Source organism: Anarhichas minor, unplaced genomic scaffold (assembly GCF_050575085.1).
Source record: "Anarhichas minor isolate MPS153535 unplaced genomic scaffold, ASM5057508v1 ptg000136l, whole genome shotgun sequence".
Lineage (NCBI taxonomy): Eukaryota > Metazoa > Chordata > Actinopteri > Perciformes > Anarhichadidae > Anarhichas > Anarhichas minor.
Window position 1 is genome coordinate 11,777,229 of NW_027466582.1, and position 24,281 is coordinate 11,801,509.

The window sequence follows — 24,281 nt, forward strand, 5'->3', positions numbered from 1 at the left end:
GTTGGTCAATTGCAGGGTGGAATATCTGCAGAGAGATAAAGCTTCCAGGTTTATAAATAAAGAGGGAACAAAAAAGTGTCCTTGTGCTTTCCTGCTATACCTGGAATGCTTTGGTGATGTATACCTATATGCCACATAGCACATTTATTCTGCACTGTTCTCTGCTCCCAGCCTCGAGAGAGCCAAAGATATTGAAGTGTCTCCACTAATCACGTCCCACTGATTGCATCTATCAGCTCTCTCCACCAAACACTCTTGATTACAGCTCATCCCTGATGGATATTGATCACTCTGTCTGTCAGTCTAACCATCTAAAGCCCTGCACCACCTCAACCTTATGAAATATTAACACCTACTGGCACAGGCCAATCTCCCGGATCAATGCATCTCAGACAGTGAGGTGCTCAAAACTTTGGAGAGAGAAGATCTGGATTTTTGGCATCCTTCAAATCCAAGTAAGCCTCTGTGTTATTTCTTTGCAAATAAATCCTCATTCAGTCATTTCTACCCAGCTGCAGCGAGAATTATCCCTTCATGTGCATGATTGTGGGTTTTCAAGGAGAATAATAAAAAGTGAAATGTTTAATCAACCAAGCCACTGAAGGGCAGGAGGAAGAAAGGCTCAGCATGTGGAAAAAACAACACTGAAATGTTTCGGTTTCGGGAGAAAGAGCAGGTACTCTCATTCACAAAGGCTTCTTGTGATTGTTTTACAAAAATTTGCCTTTAAGCAGGAACTTCCTCAAAGGATGAATACAGCAATATGTCTCCAGCGATGGTAACAATGCAAAGATTAGGAGGATGTTTTTGGACTGAAGCAGCAACTTTGCAGATTCACTACAAAGCAACAGCGGTTTGCCTGAAGAAGATAAAGAACAAAAGATTACACAATAGGTGAATTAAGGAAATTGTTCCGTCATCTGTGTGTGTGTGTATATGATTTGTAAGGGAAAAAGAGAGAGGGATGGATCTGTAAAGAGAAAAATAATTAAAATGGAGAGAGAGAGCGAGAGAGAGAGAGATACATAAAGAGAGACTGGGTTCATATAACTGAACAAGCGTCACGTCATAATAGATCAGCCCGATGGTCTGATAGAGCAGGAAGCCTCTTTGATGGATGGCTTGATGTCTTCGTCTTAATGGGCTCTATTGATAGAGGAGGCAAAGAAGCAGGGATCTATAAAATCTATACTCATCTGGATTGTGTAAACACCTCCTTCATCTTCTCTTTTTTGGCATTAACGGGAATGCCATGTGGGGAAAATAGCTGTTGTCTACTTATCCTGACAGATTTATCTGGATCCCGGTCTTTCGATTCATCATCCGACTCAGTTGCCGCTGAGCTATTCTCCAAACGCTCCCTCGTCACTTCTGTTATTCTGGCACCATGACGTTGCTGATACCACAGCTTCTTTGTGATTGCCATTCAGCCGACTGTGACAAATAGGTTCACACTTTCCTCTTCTCATTTCATTCATTTCCATCAATTTCTTTTGTCCCACCCTTCTCTTTCTCTTGTCCTCCATTCTAATCATTGCATTATGTTCCCAAACAACTGCAGCACGCATTTTGACTGAATTTCCAGACAATTGGAAAAAAGAAAATGCTAATTAATGAAACCATAGCAGAAAAAGACAGCACAACAAAATGACAAAAGAGCTCCAGTCAAACCTCAAACAGTGGAAAACAATGTATTATATAAATATTTCATGTATTGATTTGAGGAACATGACACTCTCCTCATCGCTCCACACCGGCCCCCCATCACGCACCCTTCAACTCCCCAAAATATCTAATCAAGTACAATAGAGAGATAACAATTACGCTGATAACAGTTGCTGCATCCTATGCAATGAGTGAAAAGTAATTGAGGAAAGTTTTCACTGACCACAGTTGATTGATGCGTCGTGGATATAAAGGCACAGCTGGTCCTGAGGAGATTCTATATGAGAAATGTCACAGGAAGGAGGGGTGCTGAGGTTGCTGCAGCAACCTCCCCATCCGCAGGTGGGTGAGCTATATTATGTGTATTGATCTTATTGTTTTTCTGTCAAGTTGCACCTCGCCTCTCTCGGTCTCTGTCATCCGTGATATCTTCTATTTAATTAATGCAAGCACGGAGAGCTATCCAGATGGTTTCCAACCATATTTTGTAGAGTGTCTCGTCTTCTCTTTAAACCTATTGATCTGTTATGGCACGAAGGTTTGGACTGGATTCAGACAGCCTGAACAAAGTACAGTTCAAATGCAGCTTTCAACCAACAGCAGCACTTCAAACAGTTGGTTGTGTCGTCAGTGTTACACCTATGACTAAAGCAGTGCACATTACTTAACAATGCTGCCTTTATACTCATTATTTCGCTGACAAGATGTGACATTGTGCTGCTGTCAAGATGTGATTTACAATGTTATAAAGGCATAATCAAAACATATTTTGCACCAAAGTAGCCTATATTTAAGCTGTAATACTCATAATTATTAGCTAAATTACAAATAGAATAAAAAAAAGATATGAAATTAAATGTAAATCGACAATATATACATTATTTCCCGTTTTTAAAGATCAATGAATGCTTAAAAAAAGGGGACAGCCCTGGAAAATGAGAGGCCCGTCGAAGAAGTTTCCTCTGGCTTTGGGAAACAGATCTATGATTATGATCAGTCTGTGTGATTAAGTCTGTTGCATTTTATTTTATTTATACTCCAACTTTTCCATCTCAGCCAATACATCCCTTGTTTGTTTTTTGTTTGTATTTCTTTTCATTTGCAAATTAAAAATGCAAATCAAAGTGAATGGAAATGAGCTCACTGACAAACAAGTTTTGTCCCATTGCAGCAGTTCCAAGATTCAGCGGGGTACATCCTCGTAGCATCATACGCATTTGAAAACAAATAAAGCATGCTGTTTAATAATTTGATTCCAGACTATTGGGGGGGAGGAAACTGGGGTGACCAACTTATTAAAATGAAAAAAAAAAAAACAAGATGGAGAAGATTAAAAACGTGGCTTGTGGGGATGCTGTATTGAACCCACCTTACAGCCCAAACAGCTGATTACATCATCTGACTCCCATCACCAAACACACTGCAATTCGATTTATCAATTTAAGACCCAGTGCAAGCCATTGCAGAACTATGTCTGTTTTTTTTCACATTTATTGAACAATATCCCCGAAGCCAAATATTTCGTCTAAAATCATCGACCGGTTTCATCTCTTACTGAAATGGGGCTAAAAAGCTGCAAAGTCATTGTGAGGACATCCTCCGAAATAAGATGAATAAATTAGATCCACCCTTGCTGTATAACCCCACTGTGTCCCTGCTCTGCTGACTCACTGTGGCAGGCACGACGCAGCCAGAAGCACTAAGCTGATGTGTGGAGGCTTGAAGAGATACTGGCGCAACGACAGGAGGAGATAAAGACGAGGAGAGGAGGAGAGCTCTGTTTGCATGACCGTTAAAATAATCTCACTTCCAAATAAGTACATTAAAATGTTGACTGACAGTTTTATGACAAAGATAATCAACTGTGTAAAGCTTTCTCTGCACGGAGTTCTTATTCAGACAGTTTATAGTGTGTACATGAGGATTTTGGAGGTTCTTACTCTCACTCTTTATGAGCCTAGACTTCTTCTTTTTTTATTCGCTTGAGTAAATTTGGAAAACTGTCAAAGGACCAATCTTTTTTCTGTGTTTTTCTGCAGAGCCAGTTCCGTTTGAGGCTACATTGAAATTCAGTTTTGTTAGAAAGGAGTTGGGCCAGTTTGGATAAATGAATGGCATTAATCACTACAAACTTTGCTGTGAGCTGCTCCGAAGTAACCTTTGACAAGCCTCAAAATATGATTTTGCACCACAAACAAATGTTTTCATTTCATTGCTCATTTGAGTTTAGCATAAATCCCCATTTCTTTCACAAGTTAGTTTAGGTGTAGGTTGTGTAGGTTTTTGTTCCCAATAAGTTTGATGTCTTTGCATATTAGACATCAAAGAACCTGCATTCAACTAGTTTGAAGGCGCATGAGTAAATATATTACTTGTGTGAGATAATCTGCATAATATAGTGTGAAGTGTGAATAATATTTTTTATGTACATAAATTGTTGCATTCAATTCTAGGAAGTTGTTGCTTTACTTGTATAATGGATTTTTCTAAATAATGTATGAAGAATCAATTTTCCGCACTGTTGCATCACTGAACAGAGAGGATAATAGAATTACTCTTAACCACGGAAGCAGGCATGCGACAGCTCAGATTGGAACACTGTTATCACAAATGGACCGTTAAGATAACACACTGTTATCGTGTGTGATTATCTAATAAAGTGTCGAGAAAATAAATAACGAGAAAATGAATTTGATTTTAATGCGTTTTTTTTTTATGTGAACATTGTCAGGTGTGAATCCAGGAAAATTTAATGTAGACTGGAGGACAAGGATTGAAAAAAATAGTTTTAAAATTAAGCCTGCCATACAGAGAGTGATGCCCCCCCCCCCACCCCACATCTTCCTTTGTATCTCCTTCTCTTTTATATGCACGCATAAAAGCTGCTGTTCCCTCTGTGTCACTCATAAAACCTCAGGTAACGCAAGCAATCTCACCACAACTTGAGCTCCTGCTAGAAGGTCAGCGTCACAATTCAACCGAGGGGAACAAAGTCAAATGAAAGCCATCAAACATACTATAACCTTCCGTCGCTGAGTGAGAGAGGGTTGGCGTCAGTCTCTGCCAATGTGTTTATCAACCAACAGAGCTTGTGGAGAGAGGATTGTGGCAGCTTGTGTGTGTGTGTGTGTGTGTGTGTGTGTTAGGAAGTAAAACAAATAGCACAGCATGTATAAAAACTTAATCTGCACTGTTTCACATGAACTCAAATACACAGGAGCTTAGAGAGAATAACTAACATGCCTCTTCAGGCTAATGTTGGCCTTCATTTTCAACTTTATTGACAGCCAGTTCTGGTTTTCCAATTTAGGCATCATTCACATTCTTCTCTTCCATGTTTAATCATACATATCATTTATTTAAATATCTCATACAGGCCAACAGAAAACTCTTTTCAAAGATGGTGGACGTTTTGCAAAGCAGAATCGCAACTTGTGTGATGGACAAAGGTGATCAGAAAAGAAGTAAAGAGGCGATGTCACTCACAAGTTGCAGTACTTGCTTGTACAAACATACTTTGTTGCATACAACGACACTGGAGTATTAGGCTTTGATGCTCTGCTACGGAAGTGAGGGCTCAAGACACTCTAAATACTTTATGACTGGTTCACCACAAACCATGCAGCTTCTCTTATAAACCGCCTTCATAATTCATTTTCATCCGAGAGGTCACAGGGACCTCGGCTGCTTGATTGTGTCAGGTCAGGTTAGGCCAGTCAAACTTCACAACCCGATGCCACCTCCTCTACATGCACTTGAACTGCCACCAAAGGAATATTACATTGTAATGTGACTGCAGCAGGCGGCAACCTCCTGATCTGAAAAGTTAATTGAAACGTTTTGGTCGCATTTGGTAAAAAAAAAGTTTTATCCCACGTTCAGTTTTATTTAGCTCCACCCACTCGTGTCACTTTTGGTTCCAAAAACAAGATGGCGACGGCCAAAGAGCCGAACTCGAGGTTTCAAAACTGTAGCCCACAAATCAATAGGAGCAGTCACATTGACTATGTACATTTCTTATGTACCATCTATGGGCTGCACCTCCAGTCACAAATCACACCACTTTGCAGTGTTTTGGCCACTTTGTAGGCCTTCCCACTCACATGCATACAAACAAGTATTTTGCTGCTACTGCTGCTAAAGCCTCCTCAGCTTTAGCCTCCAGCTGCTTTGATTCTGCTCTCTTTTTATGCACCCTGGGGTGGGTTTCTGTATTTCTAAACCGATTCCCATTGGAGGGATTATTTGCCATGCTCGTTGCTATTTAAGTGGATATTCTGTTTTTCCTCAGCAGGGAGCACCAGTAAGAACAGAATAATGCCATTACCATTTGATGTGACAAGTTCATTCACACATACAGTATATCCCCTTTAACCCCTTCATTCACTAGTACCAATCTAATCAGGCAAGAGCCAATTCACAGATTGTCCTTGCACCCATGTATCAGATGTCTTTATCTAGCTCGGTCACATTTGAGATGAGGCTAGAGAGCCGTTTTAACCCCAATAACTCCACATGCACCGAGCTGCTGAGATTCTCTTGGCTCTGTTCCCAGTGGAGCTGAGGCAAAGTCTGGCCTACTTCTCACTTTACTGAGGTATTATTCTCTGCCAACACCGAGACACAATTGTACAATAAGAGACGAATGCAGTAGAGATTACACAAATAATACTTCGAAGCAGGACGATATTATGTTTCCTCCACAAACTGTTCACTGCCATCGGAAAATATATATAACGCATCTGTAGAAATGCTCAATGTCAACATATTCCGTATCATCCATCAGTTAAGTGTGTGTTTCTTTTCTGTGCGTCCCTCCAAGGTCTCTAATGGACCTGGGCTACGTGGGGAGCGTGCCTAACAAAAGTTCACATTCATTAGTCATAACCTGCTTCTTGGCGCCGCAACCTCTGCTATACCTCAGCTCCTGCTGTTCCCCGAGCTCCCTCAGACACTTGAGTGAAGGCCCAATATATCTCACCCACTTCACCCAACACAAAACACTGGCCTGGATCCATACAGCGTTAGCTTCACGTTGGGTCCGTCTGCAGCAGCACACAGCCTCGTGCTGCAAGTAGCATTCTGGTAACTTGTGCGGCTGCCAATGTAGCCTACTAACTGTGGGCCACTGACTTGCGAGTATTCTGCATTAGCATTAAGTTAACTTGTTTGTAAAAAAAAACAGGGGGCATATTTAAGATTCTATGACTCTGTTCTGGGGGTTTTGCATACAGTAGAAATACTGGAGGCCAAGCAATCTGCCGACACAACTGGCCCAACGGGCACTATACACTACTCAACACAAACTTTATGTTGCAGAGAAATCCAGCAGATTTCCCTCTAAATAAAAAGTAGAAGCTGAAAAATAGGCAGGAACAGGTTTTTATCACTATTTGTTTAGAATATTTCTATCAATGCCTCAAAATGAATGTGGGGATGATCAATTGATGTTCAGCGACTGCATGTAAAGCCTTCATAATTTATTTGAAACATATTTAATATTTCGGCGCCTCTGTAGTCAGGACCATCCCGTCCCAGCTGGAGGACGATAAGAGAGAATAGCTTTGTGCTGCCTCATTATTTTGGCGCCGTCTGCTTGGTGGGCTGCTTCGAATGAACAGAGCAGGTGTCACCGCATTGGGCTGAAGCAGCTCTACAGTGCATTAGCACAATAATGGCTGCAGGTGTATTTATTTACTGCTGAGCTCGAACTACCATCAAAATATTAACACCTCTCTGAATATATTCACCTCCACTTTGTAGAATTCTGCTGCTTCTCTTTCTCACGCTCCCCGTTTCGTAATTGTGTCTGAATGTGGGGAGGATGTGTGCGTTGTGTGCGAGTGTGTGTTCAAGCTGAAATGCTCTTTGTGTAGTTGTAGTCCTTTGATGTGCAGTCCTTTTGTAATTTCTGCCACAATTTGACAAGCAGGAGGAGGTTGCACTACGTCTGATTACAACCCAGGAAACGCCAGCGTGATTGTTTCCCTAACAAAACAAATGTTAATCCCTATTACACCATGAATATCTGTGAGATTAATTAGGGATAAACAATTTGCTCTCGGGACAAGACCACTGTGTAAAAAGCAAAAAAAAAAAACATGGTGCTACAAAACCCAGATAAACAACGACACTGCTCGCTTATTCAGTTTTTTTGCACATGCTCATTATTTGCTGAGAGTCACCATCTGCATCATGAATATATCTCACATACAAGAAAACACAATCACACACAAAGAAATGCACTCCCCCTCTTAATTACTGCAAACTGTAAATATAGCACCAATATAAAACTTAACATGACATTTTTCTGTGAAATAGTAAAAAGGGTTAGAGTTAAAATATCTGTCATATCATATTATGCAAAATGCTACTGTCACATAGTGAAAACATTGGGCCAAAGGTGTATGACATAGTAGTATTTTCGGGAGCAGTTGAAGAAGTACCGAGATCTTTCCTACGCAGTACCCACTGGTGAAAGAAATACTCCATTAAAAGTCCTGCATTCAACATCCTGTTCAAGCTAAATTGTAGAAGTATTATTAGCAAAATATATGTAATGTATTGTAATCAAAAGTACTCCCTATGCAGATTGCTTATACTAATGCAACAATGTTTAGTTGCTTATTGATGTAGTTTGATGAACTTAAAAAAAAAAGGTATTTTGGACATTTCTCCAATACTAGTTTTTCTGATGAAATATTCAATATTAGATGATACTCAGTAATTTGATTAGCTCAGCATTAAGGTCGTTCCAATCCATCTTGGCTCTGGACAAGACATTTTTAGGCGAGCAAAAGGGTTACAACTAACTAACAGAAAACACACTGTGAAAGGGTTAAAAAGTTGTCAGACGAAAACACGGACAACTCCTTGAACGGACAGCGCTGTGGTATCGACCTGTCAATCAAAATGTAACCAGGTCCTAAAGCACACCCCTGCTTTATCGGTTATATCACTCTAAATAGGACCATAATTTACTTAAATTAACATCATGCTGTGTTGAGGAAGACTTGAAACTAGTTGACCTTAACATAAAAAAACCTCTAGAGCCAGTGTTTGGTTTGTCCGTTCAGGGCTACTGTAGAAAACTGCCGATGCAACATGGCGGATTCCGTTAAGAGGACCAAGAGCTCATTCTGAGCTCACAGAAACATGATTCTTAGTTTAAGGATTAATGAAAATAATATCCTCCATTTCTGCTCATAGATCCCCCTAAATCCTACACACTGGCCCTTTAAGTTAATGTACTCGGGTACTGTCCACCTTCATCCATCCCAGAAATATTTATCAACTTGTAGTGTATGTTATCAGTGTCAATCTACAAACAGCCAAGAGAATTTACCAGTCTGCTGCCAAACACACTACACACACGCTACAGTGTGTGTGTGTGTGTGTGTGTGTGTGTGTGTGTGTGTGTGTGTTACACGCTTGCAAATTCCCAAACACAGATTGGTTGCAGTCACTTTAGATTCATATGAACAGGTGAAAATCTGAAGTGTTGACAGAGAAGCATGGCCAGGTGGGTTCCTCTGACACCTGCTGTCTGACACAACCAGAGCATGACACATACATTGATGCCTCAATAGACCTCAAGAGACCAAGTGGCTCTTTGCTGTCAGATAGGGGTAAACAAGTGAAAGAGCTTACAAGGAACTCTGAAACCGCTTCAGATCAGACTCATTCAAGTGCATCTGGTTGTAAAGTTGCTCATGTTCCCTTTTGGGCTCTGGTGCTTTGATATTTGGACATAAACTGACACACAGCAGCGCTCAGCAGCTTGCATTTATCACTAAAACCACTGGTATTCTAATGCTTAGCCTCTGTCTTATTCTCTAATCCATTTCTTTAATCACTGGCAAGCAACGAAGGACCAAGTCCCATCGGTTTAGGTCTGACTTTACCGAGGATTAAACAACATTCTGTGTCTTGGATTTGTTAAAACATCAAAGATTCTTCCATTGTGCCAGTTACTCATTCAGAATCAGAATTACCACATTGAATGAGCGCAGCTGTAAGGGTACACTGCGGAGGATTAGTTTGGATTAGAACCGAGTGATACAGGAACTCAGTGGGGACTCAGGATGTCATTATTTCTGCAGGCCCGGGGAATACTCCCTCCAAAGAAGGACTGCTGAGACTTTTTCACTGCCATCAACAAATTCTGCAGTAAACACTGACCAGACCCTCTGTCCTTGACTCATGCATTACTTTTAATGAACTACCAAGAATTCAATCTCTGGGGATTAATTATACAAAAATGTGGTGGATTCTAATTGTCTCTGTTAAGAGGGATTCAAACTCTCTGTAAACAAAATGTTAAGGTTTTTATGAGCTCAAGAACAACCTTGCTTAAGTCCAAGTTTTCACAATGTTGCTTGCACACTGCTGCCAGGTTTGAGTTTATAACAGTCAACATAACAGACGTTGAAGTCTCAGCATATGAATACACCAGAGGACAAGCAGAAATGAATGTAAACAGCATTATTGAAGAAGCTTTGATTTATTGAATAATTCATATAGAATACTTTATGTTTCAACTACAGTACCTCAATCTTTCTCAAGTTGAATTTTAGGAGGAAGTATATTTGGGTTTTGTGTCTGTTTTGGTAGCAGGGAGCAGCAATCTCTTTTTAAGACATACAAAGACTACAGAGACTATCTGGTGAACATAGTGGAGCATTTATTAGTTAAAGAGACAGACAGGAGTTAGTGGAGACAAAATAAAACGGCTAAAAAGAAAGTGAATGTTTGACGGGTCACTAGAAACAAACCTCCAAATGAATCTTGATGCTCATGCTCCAAAATTAATGTGAACGTGTAAACAGGGAACTGTTGGTCCACGCGTTCTACTGTCCTCATGCCGAAGTGCCCTCGAGCAAGACAGTGAACCCCAAGTTACTCCTCGGGCGCTTTTTGTTTTAGTGACTTGTGAACTTGTGGCCCGTTTGCTACCGCTGAATTTGATGAATTCACTTTTTTATCAGAACACAAATGAGACAATTAGCTAGCGCACCTCGTGGTACCTCCGCCTCACTCACTGCCGCTGTGAGACCAGTTAGGAGAGCGATCGGCAGCTCAGTAGTCTCCTACTGGCAGGGAGTGATGGACCATTTAGACCCAGCCCGCTGTGCGACTCATTTTCTGAAGCATGAAAGCATTGTGAAATTGGCAAACTGGGTAGCTGACCAGCCAGCCACTAAACGACAACTCACTGCTTCATCCACACACTCTTATCACAGCGTAGATATAAGTACACCACACGGGTCCAGGCAACAGATGAGTCATACAAGGAGTCAACTGTATGACCAATAATAAAACATTTCCACCTTTTCTTAAGGTAATGCGCACACACTGTGCTTTATAGTTGCAACATTATAAGAGTTTAGCAGATTTAACTTCCAAGTGTCATTGAATGTTCTCTTGCAAATTCATTCATGTATTTTTTTTTTAATGCAGCTCCACATCATTTTTACTAAAAATCAACTGTACACCAGACATTTTTTTTTAGAAAGAAAAATCTCCAGCAAGCTACAAGAATGAAAATCTATTCATCCATTTCCTACTAAAAATAAAGATATTCCTACGTGATCAAATTACCAATCTTCAACCGCAGTATCTGCTTGGATACTGATGCCATCAGAGTTCAGCAGAAAGCTGTGTAGGGAGTTCAGCGAGCTATGATTCATGTTCTTGCTTGCCAATGAATATCTTTGCCACGTGAAATTGCCTAATAAATATGCGCCGGATCGCAGTGACTACACATTACTGGAATTTTATGGTTCGTAAAGGGGATGAGAAGCTCAAAGGCATAAAATAAGTCATCACCTTGTGCAGCCTGCGTTTCATGTTAACACTAAACAATGCAAGTATTAAATAAAGTCTAAATTGTAAAATTAAATCACACTGAATTGTTTCTAATGCTGCACAGAGCACTTAAGAAATATCCTTTGTACAATTTATGTTTTCTCATGTAGTTAGTCCTTTAAATTGGGATTCTTATTTGCAGGTATGTTTTTTTTTTTAAAAACACATCAGAAGTTACTTTTGCTCTGAAAGGGATCCCTTCAAAGTCACTCTGTAGACTTCAAAGGACGGGCAGCGGACATGAAAAACAATATGTACCTGAAAATGTGCATTAATACATAGAGCTTCCATTTTGTTCCGTAGGACTACTTTGAAGGTTTCTTGACATTTGTCGGGGCATTTTGCAACATGAAAACGACAAAAACAAATGAGCGCACACACACTGCACAGCCGGTGGGAATTGAGTATCCAACAACAAGAAAAATAGTACTTGTGCTCCGTTTCTCTTCAAAGATCGGTGAGAAAAGAGTATTTTTCACAGACGTTAGAGTTTGCTAAAAGCTTTAGGCCTGTTGAAGCATTGAAGTTGGTTTATAGACAGAAACTCACAACTCAAACTCTGCAGAAGACAAGAAATCTCGTCTGCCTTTGATAGTCTGAAAATAAATCTTTCTTTTTAGTCCTAAAGTCTCTGGTTTGTTTAGATTACATTTTGAAAGATTTGTCCCTGCTGCAAGAGAAAATAATGTTTTAAGAATAAAATGGAGAACTTGGTGGATTTTTTCATGGATACTCGTTGTAAACAGAGTAAATGTAAGCCATTAGTTGTGGACATAATGGATAAATGATTGTGATCAATGTTTTCTCCATTTAGAGATGTGATGCGTCCTACAATGTGGAGCGAAAGCACGACATTAACTCATTCATGAGGGTTCGCAGCATCAGGTTTGAGACTGAAATAATAAGTTACTTAATAATCACATTTGTCTTATATTGAAGGTGACCACTTACAATTACAATTTATTTAATTGTATTGACAGATACATATAAATCCCTATATTTTCTACAGTATTATGTATCAAACTGAGTGCAATTATTCTAATCAACCTGCAAATTGTTCAGAAAAACGACGCTCTCCTGAAGCCTTTGAGGATGTTCAATGCACCTACTAAATAAAAGTCTGGGATGGACAAACAATAGATCATTGATTTGGCTACTCTTCAAGTTTTACTGATTACGGGGTCATAAATGTGAGCGGTACTAAAGCAAAGGCCATCGGGTCATTGAAACGAAAGGTTAACCTCTTAAGAGTACATTAGGTATAATGTGCTTGAGAAGGTTTTAAGTATTGGTGGCCACTTCAGCCTGATGCCAATTCCTTAGCAAAATGCTAAATACTCTGCTGAGAATGTTCTTTAAGGCACTCAGGTTTGTGCAGCATTGAACCCCTGCTGCTAGGGCAGCATGCAACAACAGTCTCGCCGTGGTTTCCCAACCTCTGAGCTCTCTTTGCGGTCACGTTCCAGCAGCTCAGAGGAATATGGGAACAGGTATCTGAATAAACAGCTTGCTAAGTAAACAGGCCTGCAGTTCAACAGCTACTATTGTCATACTGGCGAGACCAGATGATAACGAAAAAAAAGATGCAATAGGGCTGTACAAACACACTAACAGCAGCAGCACACACACATACTGTACACACACACACACACACACACACACATACACACACACACAATTTCTGAGCAGATGCTGGCTGACAGGTTTGAACACATGCTGGTGAAAAGGTGAGTCAACAACCTCCAATATTGTCAACAGCATCAAGTCTCCTCACCTTCCGTGTGTCCGTGTGTGTGTGTGTGTGTGTGTGTGTGTGTGTGTGTGTGTGTGTGTGTGTGTGTGCGCGTTGGATGCTGACAATTAAAAATATAAACTGGTGGTGAGAGTGTGATAAACACAAACCTGTACTGTATGTATCTCGGCTGTGTAGATGTATGACTCACTCTGAGTTCTCCCTTATCTCAGATAAACAAGATAGAATAGAACTAGACAGAATAGAATAAGACAAAGAATAGAATTTAAAAAAATTAAAAACAACTGAATAAGACTGAGGAATAGAAACAGAATAAGATGAAAAAAATAGTAAAACAGAATAGAGTACTATATAATAGAATAAGACAAAAATAGAATGATACAGAGAGGAATGGAAACAGTCTTAAGTCCATTATATTTTGTGTTATTCTGAGATAAAACAGACATATTCATTAAAAATAATAAATGGAAGGAAGAAGAAAGGGTAATGTTGTACATCATCTTTCTGGCAGATGATTGGCCGTCTGATCGCCAGAGGCATCACTTCTCATCCTAATTACTCTTCAAGCACCGACTATAAGCTCACATGTTCCGCCTTAATGTATCCCTCCAACCACTAAAACTGATCCTGCATCAGCTTAAAGTTGAGCTTGATACTTTGCGTCCCAAAGGTTCGTAAACGGGGGCACGACTTGCATTTTTCCTCCACCCCCTCGTGCTTGTGGCTCATTGATGACTCGTCCAGAAAGACTAATGGAAATGCAGTCCAGCACATACATATTTCATAAGAAAGCAACCTTTCGTGTAATAACAAATGTTGTGAATCAGTAGGTCGGTTTACGACCAAGAGTATTACATTATGTGGAGAGGCTGAATGTTTAATTATTTCATGGGAAATGCATTCGTGGAATAAGTAACACTAAATGTTAATATGGAATCACAATGGTCTGTGTTTAAAGGCTTTATTATAAGTATAAGTGGGGCGACTGTGGCTAAGTGGAGAGCAGGGCCGTTCTTCAAATCGGTTCGATCCCCGGCTCCGGCTCCACTAGACATGTGTCCTTGAGCAAGACACTTAACCCCAAAAATTGTTCCCGTGGCTGCGCCTACTGTGTATGAATGTGATAGAATCTGAATTGTAAGTCACTTAAGATAAAAGCGTCTGCTAAATGATTGTAATGTGAACGGTGCTCAACATTTTTTAACTTTTCCAGTCAAAGATGAGTCACATGAAACTTTTTGCTGTGACATTTTAAAACCTGCCGACAGTAAAAACCCATCTGACACTTGTAAAATGTTCCACGTGTTTATTTTCTGAACATCTCTCTTTTTTCTTTCTGAATTTCAAAAACAGACTTTTGTTCAGTTGTGTGAATGTAATGCACATACATTAAAAAGCCACAACCCCACATGGCCGACAGCTTTTTATTTTTTTGGGGGATGGTTTTGTCTCTTTCACAGTGAGTCTAACAACGGCGATTTATTGACGCTGAAACCAGACATGAAGCGAAACGGATACGATGCTTTCAACATCGTAAATCGTGACCCCAGAACCTCTGTCTCCTGAGGTGACTGTACTGGAAAACATGCGAGTGATATTACATCACATCTCAGCTGCGGTTATTCTTCTGAAGTAGCCTTTCACTGCATGTAGTAGCCATGTGTTTGCAGATACACTGAGATCTCTGCCTGTGTAATGTGGTAAAAATGTAATCTACTAGTCAGACTAGTAGATTACCGATTCAGACTTTCATCTTTCTTCACTGCTGCTATTGTTCATTATCTCTGGATAAACCCTGCTTTCCCAAAAATGTAATAAGTTGCCCTTTACTGACCAAGAGAACATGTTCGCTTTGTTTTGAAATCTGTTTTTCCACTCCATACTATTTCGAGAAACCCTTTAAAAGTTTCAACTCAGTTTGCTCCAGAACAACAACAAGAGAAAAGGAGCAACAGTGTGACGTGCTTCTTGTTTTGTGCTCTAAAGGCAATCCAGCAGATCTGACCCGACAGCTCCAAATGGAAAATGCAGTGTCGCCATTGTGAAGGAACCTGGCAGTGAAATGTACTCCGAGTTAATTTCACGTTTGATCTGAAGAACTTAAAAACATCATCAATCTCAGTTTGTATTCATTGTTCTAGTTTAAGTTGTATGTTTATCTGCAGCACCATGAAACAACTGACTTAACTCAGAGTGAGAATAGATTTGTATTATCCCATTTAATATTGATATTAGTTCATATATTCTGTCGTGTTAGTTTTTCCTGTTTTTTAATTTAGTTAAATACACATTCTTATGGAAATCCACTATGAAATTTCAGAACAACCCGATGCAAGGGTGCCATGGTTCAAACAATGTTGGAAAACAAACTATTCTACAGAACAGCTGTTTGCAACTGGAGTGAGCTCGTGGGGATTCAAAGTCTCTCCCTTGAGCCTGTAACACCAACAATAAGAAGTTGACCTCGTCAAAAAGGAAAAACCTTGGACTCAAATGTATCATTATAGCTACCAAAGTTTTATTCACAGCATTTGGTTCAAACATAAAGCGAGAGTGACTGTGAACAGGTCGGTGAGGCCAAAGATATTCCAGACTCAAACTCTCAGCAGCACCACGGAATCCCAAACTATACCGATTCATCAATAAGAACAAAAAATACTTTAAAACAAAAACCGCGTTTGTATTTTGCTCTTACCTTTCTGTAGACGATCATGTTGGGGGAGTTGTCGTCCGGGTCCACAATGCTCATGGACCTCATGGACAGTAGAGGTCGGGTCGGGTTCTTGTGGACACTCTTCTGCGGTTCCTCAGACCCTTCATCAGTCTCGGTCGCCTCCACAGGGCTCTGTTGTTGCTCCTCCTCCTCCTCCTCCTCCTCCTCCTCCTCCGGCTGCTGCTGCTGCTGTGCCTCAGCCATCACTAAAGTCTCCCTTTCAGTCTTCTGCGTCGAGTTATCCTCTCTTCTTTATCAGCGTCAGTCTTTCTCTTCCTCCTTTATGTCTTTGATGCTCTCTCAGTGTCTCGAAGCTGCTGTATGGTGACAGAGAGAGAGAGAGAGAGAGAGAGAGAGAGATGAATTACAACTCAACGCTGGTCTGCCATCCCTCTCACAGGACGGATAATATGAGGGCATCATATATTGTCCTAGTTTTCTGTGTTATCTGTACCCTGATACTCCTCCCGCTTCGCTGTCACATGAGATTGAAGTTACAGGAGAATAGAAGACATGTTGAACTTTTGCACCGTTTTGTCCCTGCGGCTTCTTTCTTCATCCTAACAATCTATGAGACGTAAGAGGAACATTTCAAGCTTATTTGCCATTATAGATAGTGACTCATGAATAACTGTGCATTTCAACTCAACTTTTGCAAGTTTTCTAAACTTATACTTAAATGATATATAATTCAATACATGATAGAGTTGAAAAAAAGGAAATCTCAGATACATGGATCATAGCTTGTTGAGGTGCTCACAAAGTCCAGAAACAAAACTGTGGCTCTACATTTCTGATTAAGGAAGCACAAAAATGTCTATATCACTTCATTATAACATTACAGAATAACCATTAACAGAAACACCAGTACAACAACATATGACCCCCATCCTGCGGGCACACACACACACACACACACACACACACACACACACACACACACACACACAACTGGCATCCAATAACTCAGGCCTATTGGCTCTTTTCTGACGGACTGAAAGCTGTCAAAATATTGACACCTGAGGACCGATGAGCTGAGACGATGTGAGAAAAAGAAAAACAGCAGCACAGAGAGGAGACGAAATTCAGGACAGGAAACATGTGGAGCCGTGTGCAGGAAGAAGAGAGGAGAGTAGAATAGAGAACACAGGAGTTGGTGAGAGAAATATATCAGGTTTGGCACTGAAAATATGCCAATCCAAACCGTTTGGTTGACTGCAAACCACACAAGAAAAAACAAGTCTTAGTTTAATGCCGGAAACTTCCTTTGTGCAAACAAATGAGTAACGAAACAAGGATTCAGATTTTCTGGCAATCTGCTGTATCTCAGGAAACAGTATTTGAAGAAGTTGGATACATTTATAATCAGACGTTTATGATTAAATTAGTTGTAAAACCTTCCTCCCTACCCTCTGGGTGGTACACAGCCTGCTCTCTTGTTTCCAGGCAGGTTGAAGTAAAACACTTTTAAAAAGATCAACACACTCCCACTGAACAGCAGCAGTGCAGGAAGGTCAAAACAGTCAAATGTAGAGGAGACAAAGCTCTGCAGGCTTCTCTGGACCTTCATCTGCAAAAGTTTGACAAAAGGAATCCCAGAGCATTTAATGACAGCAACTAGACCGCACCTGCGCATTGCCGTGCAGGTGCTCATGGGAAATGCAGTTCACGGTTGTAGTTCTCAAGTCCAAATACGCAGGAAATTCCAGAAATATAACATATCACAAAAACTAAGAAGGACACCTAATAATAAAGAGATAAAATACAGCACAAACAATCTGGAAAGTCACCATGAAGTGAAGTATATCCCTCAAATACAACAGTCAATTCTGTGTATACTGTATTCCTTACAAAATCTTTGACAAAGTATTTTTTCGGCAATTAACCCGGTGGGGAACCGCAGTAGAAAAAAATATAAAGCCACCGGCAGCAGTCAGTTAGCTTAGCACAAAGACTAGCGACAGGGGGGAACAGTACAGCAGCACCTGGCCTAGAATTAGTCCGGTAAAAGCAGAACTTGTTTTTCTTTTTTTGCTGTTAATTAGTGAGCATTAGAGGTGCTGGCGGCAAATTACATTTGGACAGAGCTAAGCTAGCTGTTTGTCCTTGTTTCCCGTCTTTATGCTACACCTACTTTACAGACATGAGCGTGGTAATAATCCTCTCATGTAACTCTTGGAAAGAAAGCAAACAGCTAGCCTGGCTCAGTGCAAAGATCATCAGACTGCCTGAAGCTCACAAATGAACACGTTGTTCATTTAATCTGAAAACAAACAGTAATGAAATGACAACAATGCACGTATGACTTTAGAGGAAGTTACAAGTTTGCCAGCTAATTCTAGGAGACAAAGTGAACACTCATATTTCCAAAAACGTACACTGTTTTAAAATGATTCTACATGACACTGTTACTATTAGAGTTTACAGCAGTTGCACATGACATAATCAGTATTGACCTTTTTGAAGGCTGCAAAAATAATGTGCTCCAGTTTTCAAAACGGACTTTTAATGCTGGCTGGCTGTGAACTCTAAGTAGAGCATTGGTCGTTTCCGTGTGAATGCAGATTGTGTGTGTGTGTGTGTGTGTGTGTGTGTGTGTGTCCGTGATAGACAGACAGAGAGAGAGAGAGTCTTTGCTATTGGCACAGGCATTTAGCTCCATGTAAACTGGCTCTTTAGATCAATACTCTCATCAGCCAGCTGTTAGAGAACATACAAACAGAGAGTGCTTGTTTGAGCCTCAGAGGGCCGTATACCTGTGAGCACAACAACATGCAGCATGTGTTTAATGCGATTCTGAATCAATAGCTTTCAACATGCTTCTTCGTTATTGGTGCACCATTTGCTTAACGGGTATTCCAACTCAGAATGAAAAGAAATGCCAGATTTGTTTCCCAGTAATGCTCAAGTTCACTGGCCCATTGCTCCAGCCTGCTCCACATGTAGACCACACGCTGGCGACTCTTGATTTTGCATATAAATGAAATGTTCCGGTTGAATAGGACCGTCTGATCAGCCTAAATCACTCAGTGACTTAGCGACTCAGAGGGGCCTCTTCAATCTGTTTGAGACGCTGTAGTCGCCCTAACTGCTTTAAAGAAAGGTGTGGTCCCCTTGAGAGAAACACACAAACACATCTGATCCGTCTTTCTAAAAATAGATGAACGTGAGGATACATAAAGATCCCAGATGTTTACTGACTTGGGAAGGTGAATAGGACACACAAGGAAACAGGTTTTAACAGTCTGTGGTGTGTAAAAACGATCAACATTTTTCTATGACTCTCTTCACGCCAACTGAGTATTGACTTTAGGGAAAAATCAAAAGATTCTTGACTTGAAACTATGTGCTGTTTCTGCACTTTCAATCAGCGTGTCGAGTATTCTTCTTGAGTGTCTGTAATTATCGTTAAACACTTGTTGCAAACACACCCGATCAACGACTGGTTGACTGGTTGGTAAGAGTAAAAAATGTCTTTTTCACATTTGCTGTGTCATTTTATTCTTTTGAAATGCATGAGTAACTAGCACAAACGTATTTGGCTGAAGCCTTCATCATTGTGCAACTCACTGTTTTACTCTTCTGCCTTTAAGAACAAAGACACATGCAGCTAGAGGGAACCTTAAGTGTGGTATTTGTCCTCTGAGAGCCAGCCAGTCTGTTGGTATGGACACAGCAGGTAAACGAGAGAGAACACAGCGATCCTTCACTATACTGCACTGATTTTACCAGAAATAATCCAATTTTACGCACAATTTTAGGCAATCAAGTGACGACTGAAACAGAGACAAGCGTTTATTCTTATGAATCTCTCAGATTATTATTCTAAACGAACCTGATTACTCTTCGAGCTTCTTTCTCCTCACCACATGCTGTGATGACAGGAAGTAGAAGCAGATTGAGACTTCTCGCTGTTTCCCTGTGGACCCTCCACAACGCACCACACACCCGGAGTTTTTTTCTAACCACCCATCCTCTACGCTCCAGGGGAGACTGGATGAGGATGTCTGGATGTTTTACGCTGAGGGGTGGTAGTAAAATAAATGACACCATCAATCCAGCAGGCAGCCATCTTTTATGCACAAGGAGGCAACGTTCTGGTGCAAAAAAAAAAAAGGAACAAGCAAAAAACAATCCAAAACAGTGATGTGTGACACCAAAGAGCGCTCCATTGATTGACATTTTGTTATTCTAATGTTCACAAAATGAAATCAAGGCTTCTCACAGATCCATTCACTCTGCTGCGCTATACACTGGACAAACCAGACTCCCTGCACACTGCAAAGAGGTACAAGTGACAGTAATAAAAGGCCACATCCAAAGTGTGATTGATAAATCATTCCTGGAGTTATCACACTACAACACCAAAAGTGTGTACAGTACTAACAAAGTGCTGTTTTGGTGTTGTAATGTACTGTGATTGTTGAACATCTCATTCCAAAGCCATGAGCATTGGTTTGTTGCTATATCAGCCTCCGCTCTCCTGGTTCCACTCCCTCCAGCAGAGTTTGGAGGCTGTCTGCAGGGATTTGGTCCCCTTTGAGCCAAAGAGCATTAGTGAGGTCCATCATTGATGTTGGGTGATCACATTCTGAATTCCAGTCCCATGGAAAGGATGAAGGTCTTTCACAGTAAACTCAGCCAAAAAAATCAGCCAAGCAGGCAGGGGTGTCCCCATACTGGTGACCATGAAGTCTAAGTCCCCCCCCCCCCCAATTAAACACAACCAGGCCACATGTTACTATCCGATATGATCATATGATATGAAGCTCAAATCTCTAACATGATATAAGTTTGGAGAGTTTGATGGATGGTGTAAGAACATCGACATCGATCTCTCTGTCTGTGGTCTCTCCATCCTCACAGGACCGATCCGCTCCCCAAACAGCGTCAGCAGCGCTGCTGCATAACCTCTCTCTCTCTCTCTCTCTCTCTCTCTCTCTCTCTCTCTCTCTTCTCTGCCGTCGCTTTCCATGGGTCCGATTGCAGACAGTAGAATGCACGTTTTCACCAAACACCCAAATGCATATCGACCTAATTGATTTCAAACGCATGCGGTGCTCTTCGAGTGTTACTTAACTAACCAGCCAAGTGCACGCGCATTGCAATCACAGGTGGAATTAGCATCATCTCTCTGGTGCACATCTCCGACATGTACAGTACTGTTACAACATCCAAGCAGCTGCTCACTCTGAGATTAACATTGCAGCACTGACAGCAGTACAGCAACGTCAAGGAGCGTGCTAAAGCGCCGAGCGCAACAGTCTTCTTTTATTCTTTATTATTTTATTCTTAAGGCTACTCTCTCTATCTTCATTTCTTCATCCCCTCCCTCCCTCTCTCATCTTCACACCTTCCATCCTTGCTTACTTACCTCAGCGCTTCTCTCTCGCTTGGAGCTCCGAAGCCAAAAAGCGGCTTCACCGACCCACCAGAGCGCTGCACACTGAAGAGAGGAGAGAGAGGGGGGGGGGGGGGGGGAGACAGAGAGAGAGAGGAGAGAGAGAGAGACCGGGAGAGAGAGGGAGGTGGGGGGAGAGAAAAAGCTGTGGGATCAGAAGCAGCTGCTTGTCTCTACCACTAATATGCAGACGTTCCTGTTTCGTGTGTGTGTGGGTGTGTGTGTGTGTGTGTGTGTGTGTGTGTGTGTGCTTGCATTACTAACATTGTGAGGACAAAACAAAATTCAAAGTTCACAAAGTCACATTATGGGGTCTTTCTATGGCCAGATTAGGTTATTAGGGGCCTCCAGGCAAGTACTTACCCCAATAGTCTGTCAACGTAGCCAGCCTTTTCAAGAGTAAGTCAGCACAATATAAACAATACAGTTAGTAAAATAGATGCACTTTCTCAACATGTAAGATAACTTGATTTAGACTTTGGTTGATGATGTACACTGAAAAAAATGAGTTTTTGGCCTTGTAATTATTACCTCGATTATTTTTGTAAATTTTACAAGAAATTATCATTTCAGTGCTTTTACTTTAAAATATCACCTTTTACTTAATGTGTTACTTGGTATTTGTTTGTAATTATGTATCCTCATTTTTATAAGTAAATTGTAATCATTCACACCAAGTAATATCTACTAAACTACTGTATTGAATGCACTACCTGACACAACAAAGTAAAATGTACTTGGGTAATATGAGTAAAACCTGGCAACCTATAGCGCGTACTCAGGGGGTGACGTCAGAGGAGATTTCGCGCTCCTTTCGTCAACGAGACGACGGAACAGCAGAACCTGAACAAGGACGGCAGCGTTTCACCTGAGGAGAGGAACTTCATGGACGGGAGCCATTGGGGTAGGTTATATGTTTAATTAATGCTCTACGTTGCTGTTGAGCCTTCGGTCAAGTCTGTGTTTGAGTTGTGAACACTGAAGAGTAGTGAACTGGTCAGTTTAGCGTGCTAGCTAGTTAGGCTATCATGCTAGCTAACTTGGGGCAGCATTACAGACATGACTCACGGCGCTACATTTTGTGGCTGTTTTTGGTGGTTTTGGTCGCGACTTTACAGGGTTCTCCCTTGAAAAGTTGTTGGCCTGGGGACACGGTGCTCGACCGGCTGCGCTCCGTCGACGTGGGGGGGAGGGGGGCTGAATTACTTCGGTTAAGTGAAGCCCACTTCTGCCACACAGGTGCTTTGCTGTGCTGAGTCACGCACACAGCGCGCTTTCTCTCGGACATCCTCAAGTGCAGCCGAGGTCGAATGAGGGAAATGTGCTAAAAAATATCCCATATGTGGTGGAATTAGTGACTTTAGAGCGAGTCTAATACACTTAACATTATTTTGTCACTATCATATTCTGACATATTTTTACAGTAACTTATATTTCTGTCATCAGTTTTAAACTTGTCTCTATCCAATGTGGTGTCCTTGATGATTAAGGCTTTGGGCATGAAACAAGGTGCCAGTACTGTGTTGAGTTAGTGTCGCATATCAACATGACCAGACCTGCTGTGTATCTCAGTATTAACGTTATGGTGGCTTGTTTATGTGCTGTTTTTTTGTGTGGGGATAAAACATGCTATCAATATGAAGATTTAAGCCAAATTCAGATTTAATGTTGTGTGTTCATGTTTTAACATAATTTCTTTATATATTTCACAGAATATTAAAGGACGTTCACTCTCAGCAAGTTGACATCAACAGTTGACACAAGGTAAAATCAACTTAGTACTGTTATAGTTTAATTAGCTTGACATATACATTTGAAGTCGTAGTTTGTTGCTGCTCAATAGTACATTATACTGGGAGGACTACTGCATTAATTGTTTTAGGTACCTCATCTTGATCGTTGTTTTTTATTGTCTTTTGTTTCAGATCAATGAGGAGTTCAGAAGAATAACCACAGTTCATCTGGAGCGAACCTTTTTGTCGAAATTGGAGAATTGCACTACCAACTTTCTGGAGATACTTGGGACAAAGGGCAGAGTTGCAGGAACCAAGACCCATGCTGGAATCACCCAGCCTGGTAAAGTTTGGATATCATATATTGATATTATATAAAATTGTGTTGGGCTCATATACACTGAGAATGACGCATTTGAACACTTTAAATATTTTTGTTAGTTTCCCCCACTATTGTCCTTTTTTGAGAACACATCAGACTCGAAGACGTAAAAATTAACATTAGTAAATTTGAATTTCAAAGATGTCATTGAAGAGGACTATGCTCAACATGTCATGAAGATCCTTGTCATCCATGGAAATGCAACACAGAAAGGCTTCACTCCTGACAATCGTGTTCGTCGTCATCGAGGGAAAAGAGGTTCTTGATGACTGTCAAAGTGTGGCAAAGGCTTGCCTTCTGCTCATGGGCTATATCTATGTGTATCCAAGTGTTGTCCAGCAATACCCATCGTTTCAAATTAAAAGTTTGTTAAATGACTAAACGTTTGTGTTCTTAAATTTCTTATTGGCAGCACTGATTTAGAAATGTTTTGTCTGGCAATGCCAACCAGATTATATATGTTGGTATTTGTGTGTCTGTCAGCAGTGACCTCTTTCACCAGTTAACAAGTAAAGCTGCTGTAGTTTAAAAGAAGATGTTTCATGTTTTGTAGAAGCCTTATGTTAAGACAATTTTATTAAATAACTAGCCCAGTTTAAAAAATGCAACATTCATATTTGAATAGTTGTGTAGAGTAGTAGTAGATAAAAGATATATTGTGTAAATATTACTTAATATTTCTCAATTAAAAAAGTAAAGAAAAGCTAGTTAAATATACATGAAACACCTAATTGAGTTTTACTGGGGTTTTGTAATTAGATGCAAAG

The 24,281-nt window shown here is 40.7% G+C and overlaps 1 protein-coding gene and 1 long non-coding RNA gene across 3 annotated transcripts in view; one reads left to right on the forward strand and one right to left on the reverse strand.

Moving 5' to 3' along the window:
• LOC142941981 (regulator of G-protein signaling 6-like) overlaps positions 1-16,202 on the reverse strand; it is a 61,970-nt gene extending 45,768 nt beyond the window's left edge. For both annotated transcript variants that reach the window (XM_076084113.1, XM_076084112.1), the window contains exon 1: positions 15,981-16,202. In XM_076084113.1, the coding sequence (XP_075940228.1) occupies positions 15,981-16,202 (222 nt within the window). The remainder of the gene's footprint in view (positions 1-15,980) is intronic.
• A 5,975-nt stretch (positions 16,203-22,177) lies between these two features.
• On the forward strand, positions 22,178-23,453 carry LOC142942380 (uncharacterized). The gene is made up of 3 exons (XR_012951595.1): positions 22,178-22,303; positions 23,112-23,163; positions 23,325-23,453. It is a non-coding gene; the product is annotated as an uncharacterized LOC142942380 (long non-coding RNA).
• Positions 23,454-24,281: the final 828 nt, after the last annotated feature.